This window comes from Loxodonta africana, chromosome 2 (genome assembly GCF_030014295.1).
Source record: "Loxodonta africana isolate mLoxAfr1 chromosome 2, mLoxAfr1.hap2, whole genome shotgun sequence".
Taxonomy (NCBI): domain Eukaryota; kingdom Metazoa; phylum Chordata; class Mammalia; order Proboscidea; family Elephantidae; genus Loxodonta; species Loxodonta africana.
Genome location: NC_087343.1, coordinates 228,118,400 through 228,132,847, shown reverse-complemented (window position 1 = coordinate 228,132,847; position 14,448 = coordinate 228,118,400). Strand labels below are relative to the sequence as shown.

Genomic DNA, 14,448 nt, shown 5'->3' with positions numbered 1-14,448 from the left:
TCTAGCTTGGCCTGTGGCCCAGTCCTGTCCCTGGATATGGCTGACACGATGTGAGTGTGACCACAGGATTTCCAGTTGGTTTCCATGACCCTGCTGCACAAGCGTAATGTTGGAAAGGACATTCAGATTCCATACTGCTCTAACCTACAGGCTCAATAAAGACCACAAGCGGATGGGAAGTACACCTCAGAAATTAATGCTCAAAGTAGGGGGCGGTTCAGGGGAAGGCAGAGCCACCAGCCATTAGCCACCAAACACCCAGGGCTCAGTGAAGACACTGTCCTCCGCACCACCCCATACCACAAATAAACCCTGTTCTCCAGCAAGCGCCCCAAGGCATTAAGTGCAGCGCAGCCACAGGACCCCTTTTAAACTAAAGGCTTCAGCAGGCCTCCAAGAGGAGCAGCCAAAGGACTGGTGCCAAGGAGAGCAGAGAAGGGCCAGGAAGAGGAGCGCCTCGTCTTCCAGAGGGCAGAGCCGACTCAGATAATCCACTTACCAGGTGACCTCCGTTAACCTTTAGGCATGTTTTAACAGTAAGAGTAACATACTGTTTTAAGTATTACTGTCTCATTACATATTTTATTACCTGGCAGTAAAATTCCCTCTCATATTCCAAAATGTTCTGGAAATGTAACGGTTGTGTTGGAGCTGTGATGGGATCCAACGCGTACACCATAAACACTCATGCTTGCCCATGCATAACTGTGGCAGAGCACAGAGTGACAGAGCACTGAGCAACTGCACCAAGTGGCAGAACACCAAGTGTGGCTGAGGACGTGGGAGCCATGGTTGGGTGTGTGCCCAGGCATGGCGCAGCCCTTGAGCACGTGGACAGGCCCAGCACTCACAAAGCTGCTCTGAACGCATCCATGTTTTGTAGGGAGCAGAGCTTTTCCACACCGTGTCCTCCATCCTCTGAGATGCAGCCGTTTCTTCACAAAAGCAGGCCTGCGTGTTATTAGCTGAACTCCCGAGTGCTTCTATCAGCGTCACTGAGCGAGTGGGCTCTTTTATCTATTTCATTTCTGTTTACTGTTGGTGCACAGGAAGTCTGTATTATTGGAGCGCTCATACCCCACTTAATCAAGTTTTCACCCAGTTCTTTCGGGTATTCCAGTTAGTTTATTTCAGCATCTGCCAAAAATGCTATCTAAGCCCCCTCAGAAATAACACAAGGAGGTGGCTTTAAGGAACAGAAATTTACCTTCTCACAGTTTCGGAGGCTAGAAGTCTGAATTCAGGGCACTGGCTCTAGGGGAAGGCTCTCTGTCTGCTCCAGGGAAAAATCCTTTCTCAGCTTCTCTAGCATTCTTCTCCCTGTTTCCTGGAGCTCTCCGTGTGGTACCATCTCCTCCATTTGTGCTTACTTGCTTCTATGTCTATGCTGCTCTTTTTTATCACTCCCCGGGGTGGGGGCGGGGGTCTGGGGAGAAGGCATTGAACCCCTCCTGATGTCCACTACAGAGCCTCTCTTGGTGAGGTCACCTTTGAGTCCAGCTATTTGCTCATGATCTCTTCCTCAGGGGCTTTGTATCTGGGAGGGATGACAGCCAAGGAAGATGGAGGGTGGCTCCCACCACTCCCTCCTACATGCTCCCAGCAAGCCTCCCCTCACACCCATTGGCTTGAATGGAGCCATGCTTATAAACCAAATCCCTGGCAGGGGAAGGGACTTCCCTCAGACCACTCAGCCCCTCCCTGGAGCTGGGAGCATTTGGAGCCAGCAGGTACAGGTCCTGCAGGAAGAAGGAAGAGCCTGGGGCTGGGTAGGCTGTGAGAGGGCCTGATACCAGGACACAGCAATGCGTTGAGCAGAGAAGCTGTAGCATGTGTGCATGTAACTGAGCCCAATTTAACTGAGTGTGCATACAAGACCCCACTCTACCGTTCCTACCACATCAACGTAGGGGCATTGTGCGGGAGGTAATCACCGCCTGTTGGCAAAAATCGTGGGATGGACTCACAATGGTTCTACAGATTCCCTGGCCATTAACAAAGAGGTATATTGCATTGTCCAGGTGGCCAGGCCAATGGTCGTGATGAAATCTGAGCTGTATTCTTTGAGTGAAGAATTCCATTGTCATCCACTCACCTATGTGTACCACATCCACACACGCTTCATCACTCTACCCGTCCTCAATGGGAAATCATAGCAAGTAATGATTTCTTGCAATCAGTCCTTCAGTGTGACAACCAAAAGCCACTCTGGGTCTTACAAATGGCCTATGGATGCTCCCACCACTCCATTTGTGGCTGGCTGGCTGACAGCTCTTAATAGACACTTTGCGTCTTTAAGCCGAAACTCACATATTGGATTGTTTGTTTAATAAATACAATAATGTGGATCTTTCTTATTTTTCAATTTTATTTTTTGAATTAACATATTGCAAAAATTGATTACTTTGTAGCATACTGCTCTATGAGCTCTAATATATATATATATATATATATACATTCATGCAACCATCACCAGCATCAGGATACAGAACAGTTCTATTCCTCTCTACTCTCTCTCTCTATGTGTATCCCCTGGCAACCATTAATTTGTTCTCCATCACTATAGCTTTGTCGTGTCAAGATCATCATATAAAAAAAAAAAAAAAAAAGGTAACTTTTTAAGACTGGCTTCTCTCAACATAATATCTTTAAGATTCAACCAAGTTATGTGGACAAACAGTTCATCCTTTTTTACTGATTAGAGCAGTATCCCATTGTATGGATGTACCACAGTTAGTTCATCCTCTTATCCCCTGGAAGTCATCTGGGTTGTTTCCAGCTTTCAGTTATCCCAAATAAAGCTGCTATGACCATTCATGTGCAGCTTCTCTGTCTGTGAACACACGTTTTCATTTCTTTAGGGTAAATATCCAGTTGTGATATTGCTAGGCCATATGGAAAATATATATTTAACATTGTAAAAAACTGCCAAAATGTTTCCAGAGTGGCTGTACCATTCTGTATGCCCATCAGCAATGTAAGAGAGTTCTAGTTGCTCTGCATCCTTTGTCAGCACTTGGTATTGTCAGTGCTTTTTATTTCACCATTCCAACAGATATGTAGTGGTACCTCACAATGGTTTTAATGTGAATGGCCCTAACGGATATTGATGTTAAACAGCTTTTCATGTTTTTTGCTTTTCCTCTTGGGTCGCTATAAGTCAGAATTGACTCAGTGGCAAAGGATTTGGCTTTTTGGGTTTATATTTTCTTTGGTGAAGTATCTGCTCAAGGCCTTTACCCATCTTTTAATTCCGTTTGTTTTCTTATTATTGAGTACTGAGAGTTCTTTATATATTCTGGATACAAGTCCTTTGTGAGATACATGATTTACAAGCATTATCTCTCTCTATGACTTATCTTTTCATTCTCTTAACAGTGTTTTTGGCAGAGTAAAAGATTACAACTTTGGTGAAGTTCGATTTATCAATTTTTTATTCCATGGCTTGTGCTTTAGTGTATTTCTAAGAACTCTTCACCTAACTCCTGACATGAAGATTTTCTCCCATGTTTCCCTCTAAAAGTTTTATAGTACTACATTTTACATTTAGATTTCTGATGCACTTTGAGTTAATCTCTGTACGAGGTGTGAGGCTTAGGCTGAGGTTCTTGTTTTTTTTTTCCCTCATAAGGATGAACACTTTTTCCAATAGTTGAAAAGACTATTCCTATTTCCTTGAATTTCTTTCACAACGCTGCCAAACATCAAATGACCATATTTGAGTGGATCCATTTTGGGGTTCTCTATCCTGTACCACTAATCTATTTGACTATCCCTTTGCTAATACCACACTGTCTTGATAACTGTAGCTTTATTTTAAGTCTTAAGATTGGGTTTTATGATTTCTCTAGCTTTGTTCTTTTAGCTCTTTTATCATTCCATATAAATTTTAGAATCAGCTTGTTTCTATCTACAGAATTTCCTGCTGAGATTTTCACTGGTATTGCCTCAAATCTATAGATTTAGGAGAGATTGAGATCTTTTTACTGTGTTGTCTTCTAATCCATGAACATGGTATGCCTTTCCATTTATTTAGGTTTTCTTTGATTTCTTTCAACAGCATTTTGTAATTTTCAGCATACAGATGCTTTGAACGTTTTGTTAGATGTATACCTATTTCATTTTGTGAAGAATATTTACTTATGGTATTTTATTTTTACTGATGGTTGCCAGTTGTTCTTTGCTAATATATAAAAATATGATTGATTTTTGTTTTTGTTGGCCTTGTATCCTGTAACTTTGCCAATCTGGCTTATTAGTTCTACAAGCTTTTTTGTTTTTGTTGTTAGGTGCCATTGAGTAGGCTCTAACTCATAGTGAGCATATGTATAACAGAATGAAACGTTGCTCTGTCCTGCACCATCCTCACAATTCTTGGTGTATTTGAGCCCGCTGTTGCAGCCGCTGTGTCAATCCATCTCATTAAGAGTCTCCCTATTTTTCTCCGACCCTCTACTTTACCAAGCATAATGCCCTTCTTCACTGATTGGTCTCTCCTGATGACATGTCCAAAGTAAGTGACACAAAATCTCACCATCCTCACTTCTAAGGAACATTCTGGCTGTAATTCCTTCAACAATGATTTGTTCATTCTTCCACCAGTCCATGGTATAGTCAATATTCTTCAGCAACACCACAGTTCAAATTCATCAATTCTTCTTCAGTCTTCCTTTTTTCATTGGCCATCTTTCACATGTATATGAGGCAACTGAAAAGACCAGGGCTGTGTCAGGTGCATTTGGTCATTAAAATGACATCCTTGCTTTTTAAGATTTTAAAGGTCTTTTGCAGCAGATTTTTCCAATGCAATACATTGTTTGATTTCTTGACTGCTGCTTCCATGGGCACTGATCCAAGTTAAATGAAATCTTTGACAACTTCAATTTCTTCACCATTTATCATGATGTTGTTTATTGATCCAGTTGTGAGGATTTTCATTTTCTTTACGTTCAGGTGTAATCCATACCGAAGGCTGTAGTCTTTGACCTTCATCAGTAAACGTTTCAAGTCGTCTTCATTTTCAAGCTGTGTCATTCTGCATATCACAGGTTGTGAATGAGTCTTCCTCCAATCCTGATGCAAGTTCTTCATGTAGTCCACCTTCCCATATTATTTGCTCAGCATACAGATTGAATAAGTAAGGGGAAAGGATACAACCTTCTCCAGTTTTAAGCCATGCAATGCTCCCTTGTTCTGTTTGGACCACTACCTCTTGATCTATGTACAGGTTCTACATGAGAAAAATTAAGTGTTTTGGAATTTCCATTGTTTGCAATGTTATCCATAACTTACTATGAACCACACAGGTGGATGCCTTTGCATAGTTGAAAAAATACACGTAAACATTTTTCTGGTACTCTCTGCATTCTGTCAAGATCCATCGGACATTAGCACAATGATATCCCTTGTGAATCCGAATCTGGCTTGAACTTCTGGCAGGTCCCTGTTGATGCACAGCTGTAACCGTTTTTGAATTATCTTCAGCAGAATTTCCTAGCCATGTGATATTAATGACATTATTAAATAATCTCCATTGTTGGCCTTTCTTTGGAATGGGCATGAATATCTCTTCCAGGCGGTTGGCCAGGTAGCTGTCTTCCAAAATCCTTGACATAAATGAGTGAGCATTTCCAGCACCGCACTCGTTGGTTAAATGAATTGCTCAACGGAAAACTCAGTTGGTATTCCACCAATTCCTGGAACCTCGCTTCCCATCAGTGCCTTCAGAGCTGCTTGAACTTCTTAAGGACCAGTGGTTCTTGATCACCTGCTGCCTCCTGAGATGGCTGAATGTCAATCAAGTCTTTTTGGTACAGCGACTCTGTGTTTTCCTTCCATCTTCTTTTGATGCTTCCTGCATCATTAAATTTTTTTTGCCCATAGAATCCTTCAGTAATGCAATCTGAGGTTTAAATTTTCTCTTTAGTTCTTTCAGCTTGAGAAATGCAGATCATATTCTCCCCTTTTGGTTTTCTATGTCCAGGTCTTTGCACATTTCATTATAATAGTTTACCTTGTCTCCTCAAGCTACCCTTTGAAATCATTCTGTTCAGCTGTGCGTTTTTATGTTTTTGTGAGGTGCCGATGAGTCAGCTCCAACTCATAGCAGCCCCGTGTTTAACAGTACAAACATCCTGCCCCATCCTTTGTATAAAGGAAAGTATGTTTGAGTCCATTGTGTTTTTTATAGTTTCCTTCTATTTTCTACATATACAATCATATTGTCTACCCATAAGGGTAGTTTTTATTTCTTCCTTCCCAGTGTATATGCCTTTTCTTTTTCTTTCCTTATTTTCTTGAACTTTTAGTATGATGTTAAATAGCAGTGGTAAGAGCAGACATCTTTGCTTTCTCCCTGATCTTACAGTAAAAGCATTCAATCTCACACCATAACTATGATGATAGCCATAGATTTTTTTTTTTTTTAAGATACCGTTAATCAGATTGAGGAAGTTACTTTCTACTCTTAATTTTCTGAGAGCTTATGTGCACCACTCGGTGCCCAATCTAGGACATGGGCAGTGATCAAGCCCACAGTTTAGCTCTCAAAGTCTATGATCTGCTGTTTAGGGTCAGATTTATGCATGTACAGGTTGGAGGTCTGGGCCATAGAGTTCTTGTGCATTCTCAGGTTAATTTCTGGAAATTTTACAAGGTTTTGATACTATTATGACTCCCACTGCTGTCACGTTGACTCCAACTCACAGCTACCCTACAGGACAGAGTACAACTACCCTATAGCATTTCCAAGGCTGTAATGTTTCTGGAAGCAGACTGCCACATCTTTCTCCCATGAAGAAACTGGTGGGTTCGCAGTGCTGACCTTTCTGTTAGCAGCTGAACATTTAACTACTGTACCAAAAAGGCTCCTTACTATTATGAATAGTGTGATATTTTTTAAAATTATATTTTGTTTGGTTATTGCTGACATAGAAGAAGGCTATTCACATCTGTACACTGATTTCATATCCTGAAGTTCAGCTAAATTATTTTATTAGTTCTAACAGGTTTTTGATTCACTTGATTTTTTCTGGAACAGATTATCACATCATCTGTAAATAACAAGTTCTATTTCTTCCCTACAAATTCTTACTCTCTTATTTCTTTAACTTCCCTTACACCTGGGGAAAGACATCCAATATTATGTAAAATAAAAGCATTGGTAACAATCATCCTTGCTTTATTTCTATTCTTAAAGGGAATATATCCAATGTTTCTCTATTAAGTATGTTTGATGTAGGTTTTTGTATAGGACCTTTATCAAGCTTGGGAAGTTCCTTTCTATTCCTGGTTTGTTAAGAGCTCTTGCCATAAATAGACATTAAACTTCAAGTATTCTTTTGTATCAACTGAGTTAACTGAGTTATCTTTCTGTAATAGTCTACTGAAGCAGTGAATTGCACTGATAACATGTTTTGATGTTGAACTGTCTAAAATCTTGTGATAATGTCTATTTAATCTCAATGTTTTATTTTAGGTTTGTTTTAAATGCAACTTTGAATCTGATAAATTAATATTTTAAATGAAATTCTTTTTTTTTAGTTCATAGCAAAATTGGTCTGTTCTTAATTATCTTTATATGGTATTAGAGTCAATTATATTATCATATAAAGTACTGGGGAATGATATTCTTTATTTTCTGGAGCAATTTGTGTAAGTTAGGAATTAAGTGATTGTTAAAATTAGGGAGGTCTTTGATTATCATTTCAATTTCTTTAATACTTATTGGTCTGTTTAAGTTCTTTATTTCTTCTTCAGCCTGTTTTGGCACTTATATTTTCCTAGGAAGTTAACAATTTTATCTAAGTTTTCAGATGTGGTAGCATACGGTTATTCACAATACTTAATTTCTTCTTTTGAGTTTTATCTTTAGTTATTTCGCCATTTTTTGGTTCCATTTTTTTGCCGTCACTATCGTCTGTCTATTTCCTTTCATCAGGCTTACCAGAGATCTATTTAATCTTTAAAAACAAAATAAAACAAAACAAAACCCAGCCTTTAGCTTTGTTAATTTTCTCTCTGTTTTTCTGTGTTCTGTATTTCACTGGTTTCTGCCCTTACCTTTATTATTTTCTGCCCTCTTGGTTTTGCTGCCTTGCTCTTTTTTCAGCCTCTTGGGTTGAAGGTTTAGCTTGGCATTTTTAATTTTTCATGTTTCTTAATACATGTATTTATAGTTACAGATTTCCTACTGAACATTGCTTTAGCTGTGTCCCATTACTGCATAATCAGTCAGTTCTAAGTTCCTTCATTTCCCTTATGATTTCACTTGTAACACAGTTATTTCATAATATATTTATGTAAAGGTATCCTTTATTATTAATTTTTAATATTACTGCCTTATGGTTGGAGAACATACTTTTTATGTTACAGATACTCAGACTTTACTGCGGCTTAATACACCTTATAATTTTGTAAATGTTCTCTGTATGCTTAAAAAGTAACACATAGAGTTTAAAATATACCTAATAGCTCAAGCTTATGTATTATGTTATTTAAGACATTCATACCTCAGCTTGTTTTTTGTTGACCAGTTTCTCAGAGTGGTGTATTAAAATTTCTAAATACAACTGCTCGTTCATTCCACTTTCTTTGTAGTTGTGTTAACAGAAGTTTATGGTTAACAGCTCAAGCCACAGGTACTCGTCCCTGCAGAGTAATTTCAGGGCACTGCAAAAATATCACTGATGTTGCCTCCAGCCCCAGACTCTTGTGATCTGTTCCCTAAACACCCCAAGATTCCCCTTATAGGCCTAGCCCCACCTGTTGTTGTTCTTCATTCCTGGAACCTAGGCTTTCCTCTGGCTTCTCTTGGTTCTCCAGGGTTGGCTCCAGGGTAGGAGCCAGAACCCGTCCTAGGTGGCCACCTTGGTAGGAAGTAGACTCAAGGGTATTCAACCACAGACCCCCTCCCTAGCTTCTAGAAATAGGAAGCCCTGATTTTCCAAAAGACTGCATAGAAGAGTACCTTCAGAGCAGACAGACTGAAGCTGAATGAAATAACAGCATGGTATCACTTCGAACATATTTTACTCATCAAGAGTGAGTTTGACTGTGTTTTATACATTCTTGGTAAACAAACAAGCAAACAAAAGATACTGTATAGTGACTCACCTTCCCCCATAAGCAGGCTCTAAGGTTCAGAGCAGATCCATAGACACCAAATGTTCACACTTGCAGCATCTTAGAGCCTCATACCCGGAACCAGTGATTTGTAGAACGACTGACTTTTGTTGTGGATTCCACCTACCTACAACACAAAAACACAGGGGTATGGGAGTTACATATTTATGACCTTGGCTATTAAGGACTGAGCTTCAACGGAATAGCTGTCTTGCATTTGACAGAGCAGTAAACATTACTTAAATGTTCAAGTATAAGACACAGTGATATATGGAGGTAAAAATTCATGTCAGTGGGAGTTTAGCCCAAGAATAATGCCCTACATGCTCCCAAATGAGGCACCTCTAAACATAAGCAGGCTCCTACTTTACAAATGAGAAGTCCAAAATAAGTGTTTTGATAAAATTGCATAAACTTTTAAGAACGTAAATGAAATAATCAACTAAAAAAAAAAAAAAAAATTTTTTTTTTTTTTTATTTTACCTATACTGTTTAGTATATTTATTGTCTGTGTGTGTACACAAAAAGTCTGCAGTTCAAATCCACCAGCTGCTCCCTGGAAACTCTATGGGGCGGTTCTACACTGTCCTATAGGATCACTATGAGTTGGAATTGACTCCACGGCAATGGGTTTGGGTTTCTTTTTTTGATATATATATAACATTTATGAAATTTTATATTAATTTAATAGGTGGTTTTCTCCTTTTACAGGAAAATAATTTCATTCAAACTCTTCAACTTCAGTATGTAATTCTGTCCCACTACAGTGCCTTCCGTGCCATCCAATGCTGTTCCAGCATGCATCATTTTTACTTTGGTCTAAGTTTTTTGACTTTTTAAATTCACATTTGGTGCCAACACTTAAAATTTGATCCCTAGGCACAAGTACCCATTTTCATGGCATCATCCTCTTTGTTGTGTTTTTAAATCCACTTCGTAGGTGAATATTTATGATCATCACAAATTACTGTTATGGACACATTAAAAGTCTTATTTACAATAGCATCCAACATTTGGAATTGTGAGGTCACAGCACCAAGAATAATTAGAAACTGAGCTGAATGTTTTTGCCTTTGTCCTGAGTCCATCATATAACCTGTCTAAGCAATAAACAACAGCACTTCAGGTTGTTTTAAGCCAATGTATCATGTCCATGTAATACTTTGTGTTCCCAAACGAAATAAATGAGAAAATACCAAAACTGCATTTTGGTATTTTCTCATTTATTTATTCCAGGAAGAATGAAACAATTCCAGGAAGAATAATCTTGAGTAAAAACTTCTTTCTTTTATATGGACACATATTAGTTGGGAAGCAACTAACAAGCAAAGTGTTACTAGTTAAAGGATCAGGGACCCATTGGCTTTTGAGTTACGCCTTGAAGTCGATGAGTTGAAATACATCAAAAAGCAACAGGAAAATTTTCAACAAAAGTGCCCAGACAATTCAATGGAAAAATAATTGTCTTTGCAACATATGGTGCTGGGACAAGTGAATATCCACATGCAAAAGAATAAATATGATCCCTTTCTCACACCACATACAAAAATTAACTCAAAATGGATAAAGACCTAAATGTAAGAGCTAAAACTATAAAACTCTTAGAAGAAAGTATTGGCGTATATCTTCGTGATCTTGGATTGGGCAACGATTTCTAAAATATGACGCCAAAACCACATGTGACAAAAGAAAAAAATTGATAAATTGAACTTCATCAAAATTAAAAACTTTAGACTTCAAAAGACACTATCAAGAAACCGGCAGAATGGGAAAAAATATTTGCAAATCAGTCAGATCACATACCTGATGAGCATCTGGTACCCTGAGTACATAAGGAACAGTTACGACTCGAGAGTAAAAAGATGAATAAGCCAAACTTAAAAATGGGCAAAGACATTTCTCCAAAAAGGTGTTCAAATGGTCAATAAGCACATGAAAAGATGATCAACATTAGAGAAAAGCAAATCAAAACTGTAATGAGATACCACTTCACATCCACTTGGGATGGTTATAATAATGTTGTTGTTGTACGTGTAGAGTGGATTCTAACTCAGAACGATCCTATAAGATAGAGCGGAACTGCCCCATTGGGCTTCCTAGGCTGCAATCTTTATAGAGCAGACGGCAAGGTCTTTTGTCTCGTGGAACAGCTGGTGGGTTTGAACCACTCACCTTTTGGTTAGCAGCCAAGCATTTTAACCATTGTGCCACCAGAACTCTTTAGTTATAATAGTAATAGTTACTATTGTTAGTATTTTTTAAAATGGAAAATAAGTTTCAGCAAGGATGTTAAGAAACTGGAACCTTCCTACACTGTGGTGGGAATGTAAAATGGAGTCGCTTTGGAAAATAGTTCGGTGGTTCCTCAAAGAGTTAAGCCTAGAGTCGCCATTGTTGTTGTTAGTTGCTGTCAAGCTGATTCTAACTCATCACGACCCTTTGTGTGCAGAACAGAACTGCTCCAAAGGGTTTTGGAAGCAGATCAACAGGTCTGTTTTCTGAGGGCCTCTGGGTGGGTTCAAACGGGCAACCTTTTGGCCTGTAGTTGAACACTTAAGCATTTGCACCACCTAGGGACTCCAGAGTTACCACATAACCCAGCAACTCCATTCCTAAGTATATACCCAAGAAAACTGAAAACATATGTCCACACAAAATGGGGTATGACTGCTAATGAGCATGAGGTTTCTTTTTTAGAGGGATGTAAATATTCTTGAATTAGTGGTACGATTTCACAACCAACCACTAAATTTGCACTTTAAAAGAGTATATTTTATAGTATGCGAAACACGTCAACAACTACAATGAAAACAAATGTAGTAAATACCCAAAAGTTTTGTTTTAAAAGGAAGCCATGGAAGAGACCTCCCAGTAAACACCGCAGAATTAACATGCGTTTATCTCCACCCCTACAGAAACTGCAGTAAAATAACCCTAAAGCAGTAAAGAGGTACAAACCCACAAGCACTAAGAAGTCAGGTGAAAAGAAAACAATCAACAAGAGTTTTCAACAAAATACTGTAATCTGAAAAGTGAATGAATAAGTGGTAAATGATGTAGCAAAGCAAGAAAGCTGAAATCTAGACCTACAAGGGGAGAAGCTACCGAGAAAGCAGTCCATGGCTCTAAAATGCTTCAGGAGTTGGAGGCACTGGGTGGCTCTGAAGGTAAGGGCTGGAGGCAAGTGGGTAAAAACAACAGTAATAATTAAAATTTTCTATAAGGAAGCATTAAACCAAAAAACCAAACCCGTTGCAGAAATCCTATAGCACCTCTTGCCACTAGTTGATTACTCTTCTATCCCCATGGAAGACTCCGAAGAGGGTAACCCATTTAGGATATGGATTCAATAACAGAAAACAGTTCTGAAGATAGTGAAATGTCAAAATTAAAACAGATGGATTAAGTAGAAGAAAACAGACTGAACAATGATGACCTATTGCCCCCCTTGTCCCAAGAGGCTCTCAGAATTTCTAGCAGCCAGGTTAATGCTCTCGAATCAGGAGAACTGAGAAGTCACTCTCAGTAAAGTATGAGGCCAAAAGAAAGAACCTCCAGATTCTGTCACGTGATGGCTCCACAATCCAATTGTCAAATTCCTGCTCGATCAGTCTACAGTAAAACCTGCAACTGAAAGGCCTCATCCATGCACATGATGCTTTCCAGCAGCAGCTGAAGGTCTCACTCTCATACATCACGTTCATCAAGGATCACCAGATATTGCAAGAAACCTCCCAACACAAAACGCAAGGCTTGAACAAGCAAACATTAAACATTCAGGAGACACAGACAGTGCAGGGAGCATTAGAACACGTGCACAACTCCTAAAATTTATAGGAGCTGTGTACTCATGAAACAAGAACAAGAAGTTACGAACCAAAGTCAGAAAATAATCTCCCAGAAAGAACAAGAAGACAAATGAATAAAAAATGGGAGATATAGGTATGACATAAGCAGATAAATCCAGGAGGTGCAACATCTGAATAATAAAAGTTTTAGAAGTGGTGTGCAAGAAATTGGAGAAAAGAAATTACCAAAGGTATAATACAAGAACATTTCTTAGAACTGAAGAACATGGATTTCAATTTTGAAAGGACCCTCTAGGTAGAGGCAGTCCTGGGTTATGAATGAGATCCATTCCTAACTGTGTCTTTAAGTTGAATTTGTAGTTAGTTGAAACAGGTGCATATGGTTCTTATTTAGCCTTTAGTGCAAGAAAACACTCAAAGCCTTTTCAATGATTTAAAAGCCGCACGTGCAGCAAGTAAAGGTGATTGTGATGAAGAATTTGTTTTGAGCAGGGGTTGGTTCAACCGTTTCAAAGTGAGGGCAAATTTACATATCATTAAAGGGCCAGTACGAGTTGTTGCTAAGTCAGATGTTCACAACCAGAAGATTACCTATACTCACTAGTAAAAAAATAAAATAAAAAAGATCTCAAGGCACATGAAATCATGGACATGATTTTTTAAAATAATTTTTATTGTGCCTTAAGTGAAAGTTTACAAATCAAGTCAGTCTCTCACATATAAACTTATATACACCTTACTCCATACTCCCATTTACTCTCCCCCTAATGAGTCAGTCTGCTCCCTCCTTCCAGTCTCTCCTTTCGTGACCCTTTTGCCAGTTTCTAACCCTCTCTACCCTCCTGTCTCCCCTCCAGACTGGAGATGCCAACACAGTCTCAAGTGTCCACCTGATACAAGAAGCTCACTCCTCATCGGCATCTCTCTCCAACCCACTGTCCAGTCCCTTCCATGTCCGATGAGTTGTCTTCGGGAATGGTTCCTGTCCTGGGCCAAAAGAAAGTTTGGTGACCATGACCGCCAGGGTCCTTCTAGTCTCAGTCAGACATGTACACGATTTTTTAAAAAACCTTCCAGGCATTAAAAATATTACAGGCCACATACAAATTATCAGGAAAGAGAATGGCATTAGACCCAAATTACAGCAACATTAGAAGCTGTTGTTAGCTGCCACTGAGTCAGACCTCGGTTCATGGTGACCCTATGCACATGGATTGAAATGCTGCCCAGCCCCGTGCCATTCTCATGGTCAGTTATGGATCAGACTATCGTGGGTATAACGTTTCCATTGGCTGATTTTTGGAAGTCAACCACCAGGCCTTTCTTCTTAGTTCAACTTAGTCTAGAAATTCAGCATCATAGCAACATATAAGCCCCCACTGACAGATGGGTGGTGGCTGCACATGAGGTGCGTTGGCCGGGATTTGAACCTGGGTCTCCCACATGGAAGGCAAGAATTCTACCACTGAACCACCAGCGCCTCATCGTTAGAAGCTAGAAACATCTAAATTTTGAA

At 39.3% G+C, this 14,448-nt stretch overlaps 1 protein-coding gene across 16 annotated transcripts in view; it reads right to left on the bottom strand.

Annotated features, from left to right (window-relative positions):
- Window positions 1–14,448, bottom strand: part of PCBP3 (poly(rC) binding protein 3) — a 458,297-nt gene that overhangs the window by 107,754 nt on the left and 336,095 nt on the right. For all 16 annotated transcript variants that reach the window (XM_023541009.2, XM_064279587.1, XM_064279588.1 and 13 more), the window contains one exon: window positions 9,115–9,250. In XM_023541009.2, the coding sequence (XP_023396777.1) occupies window positions 9,115–9,124 (10 nt within the window). In that variant the 5' untranslated portion in view covers window positions 9,125–9,250. The remainder of the gene's footprint in view (window positions 1–9,114; window positions 9,251–14,448) is intronic.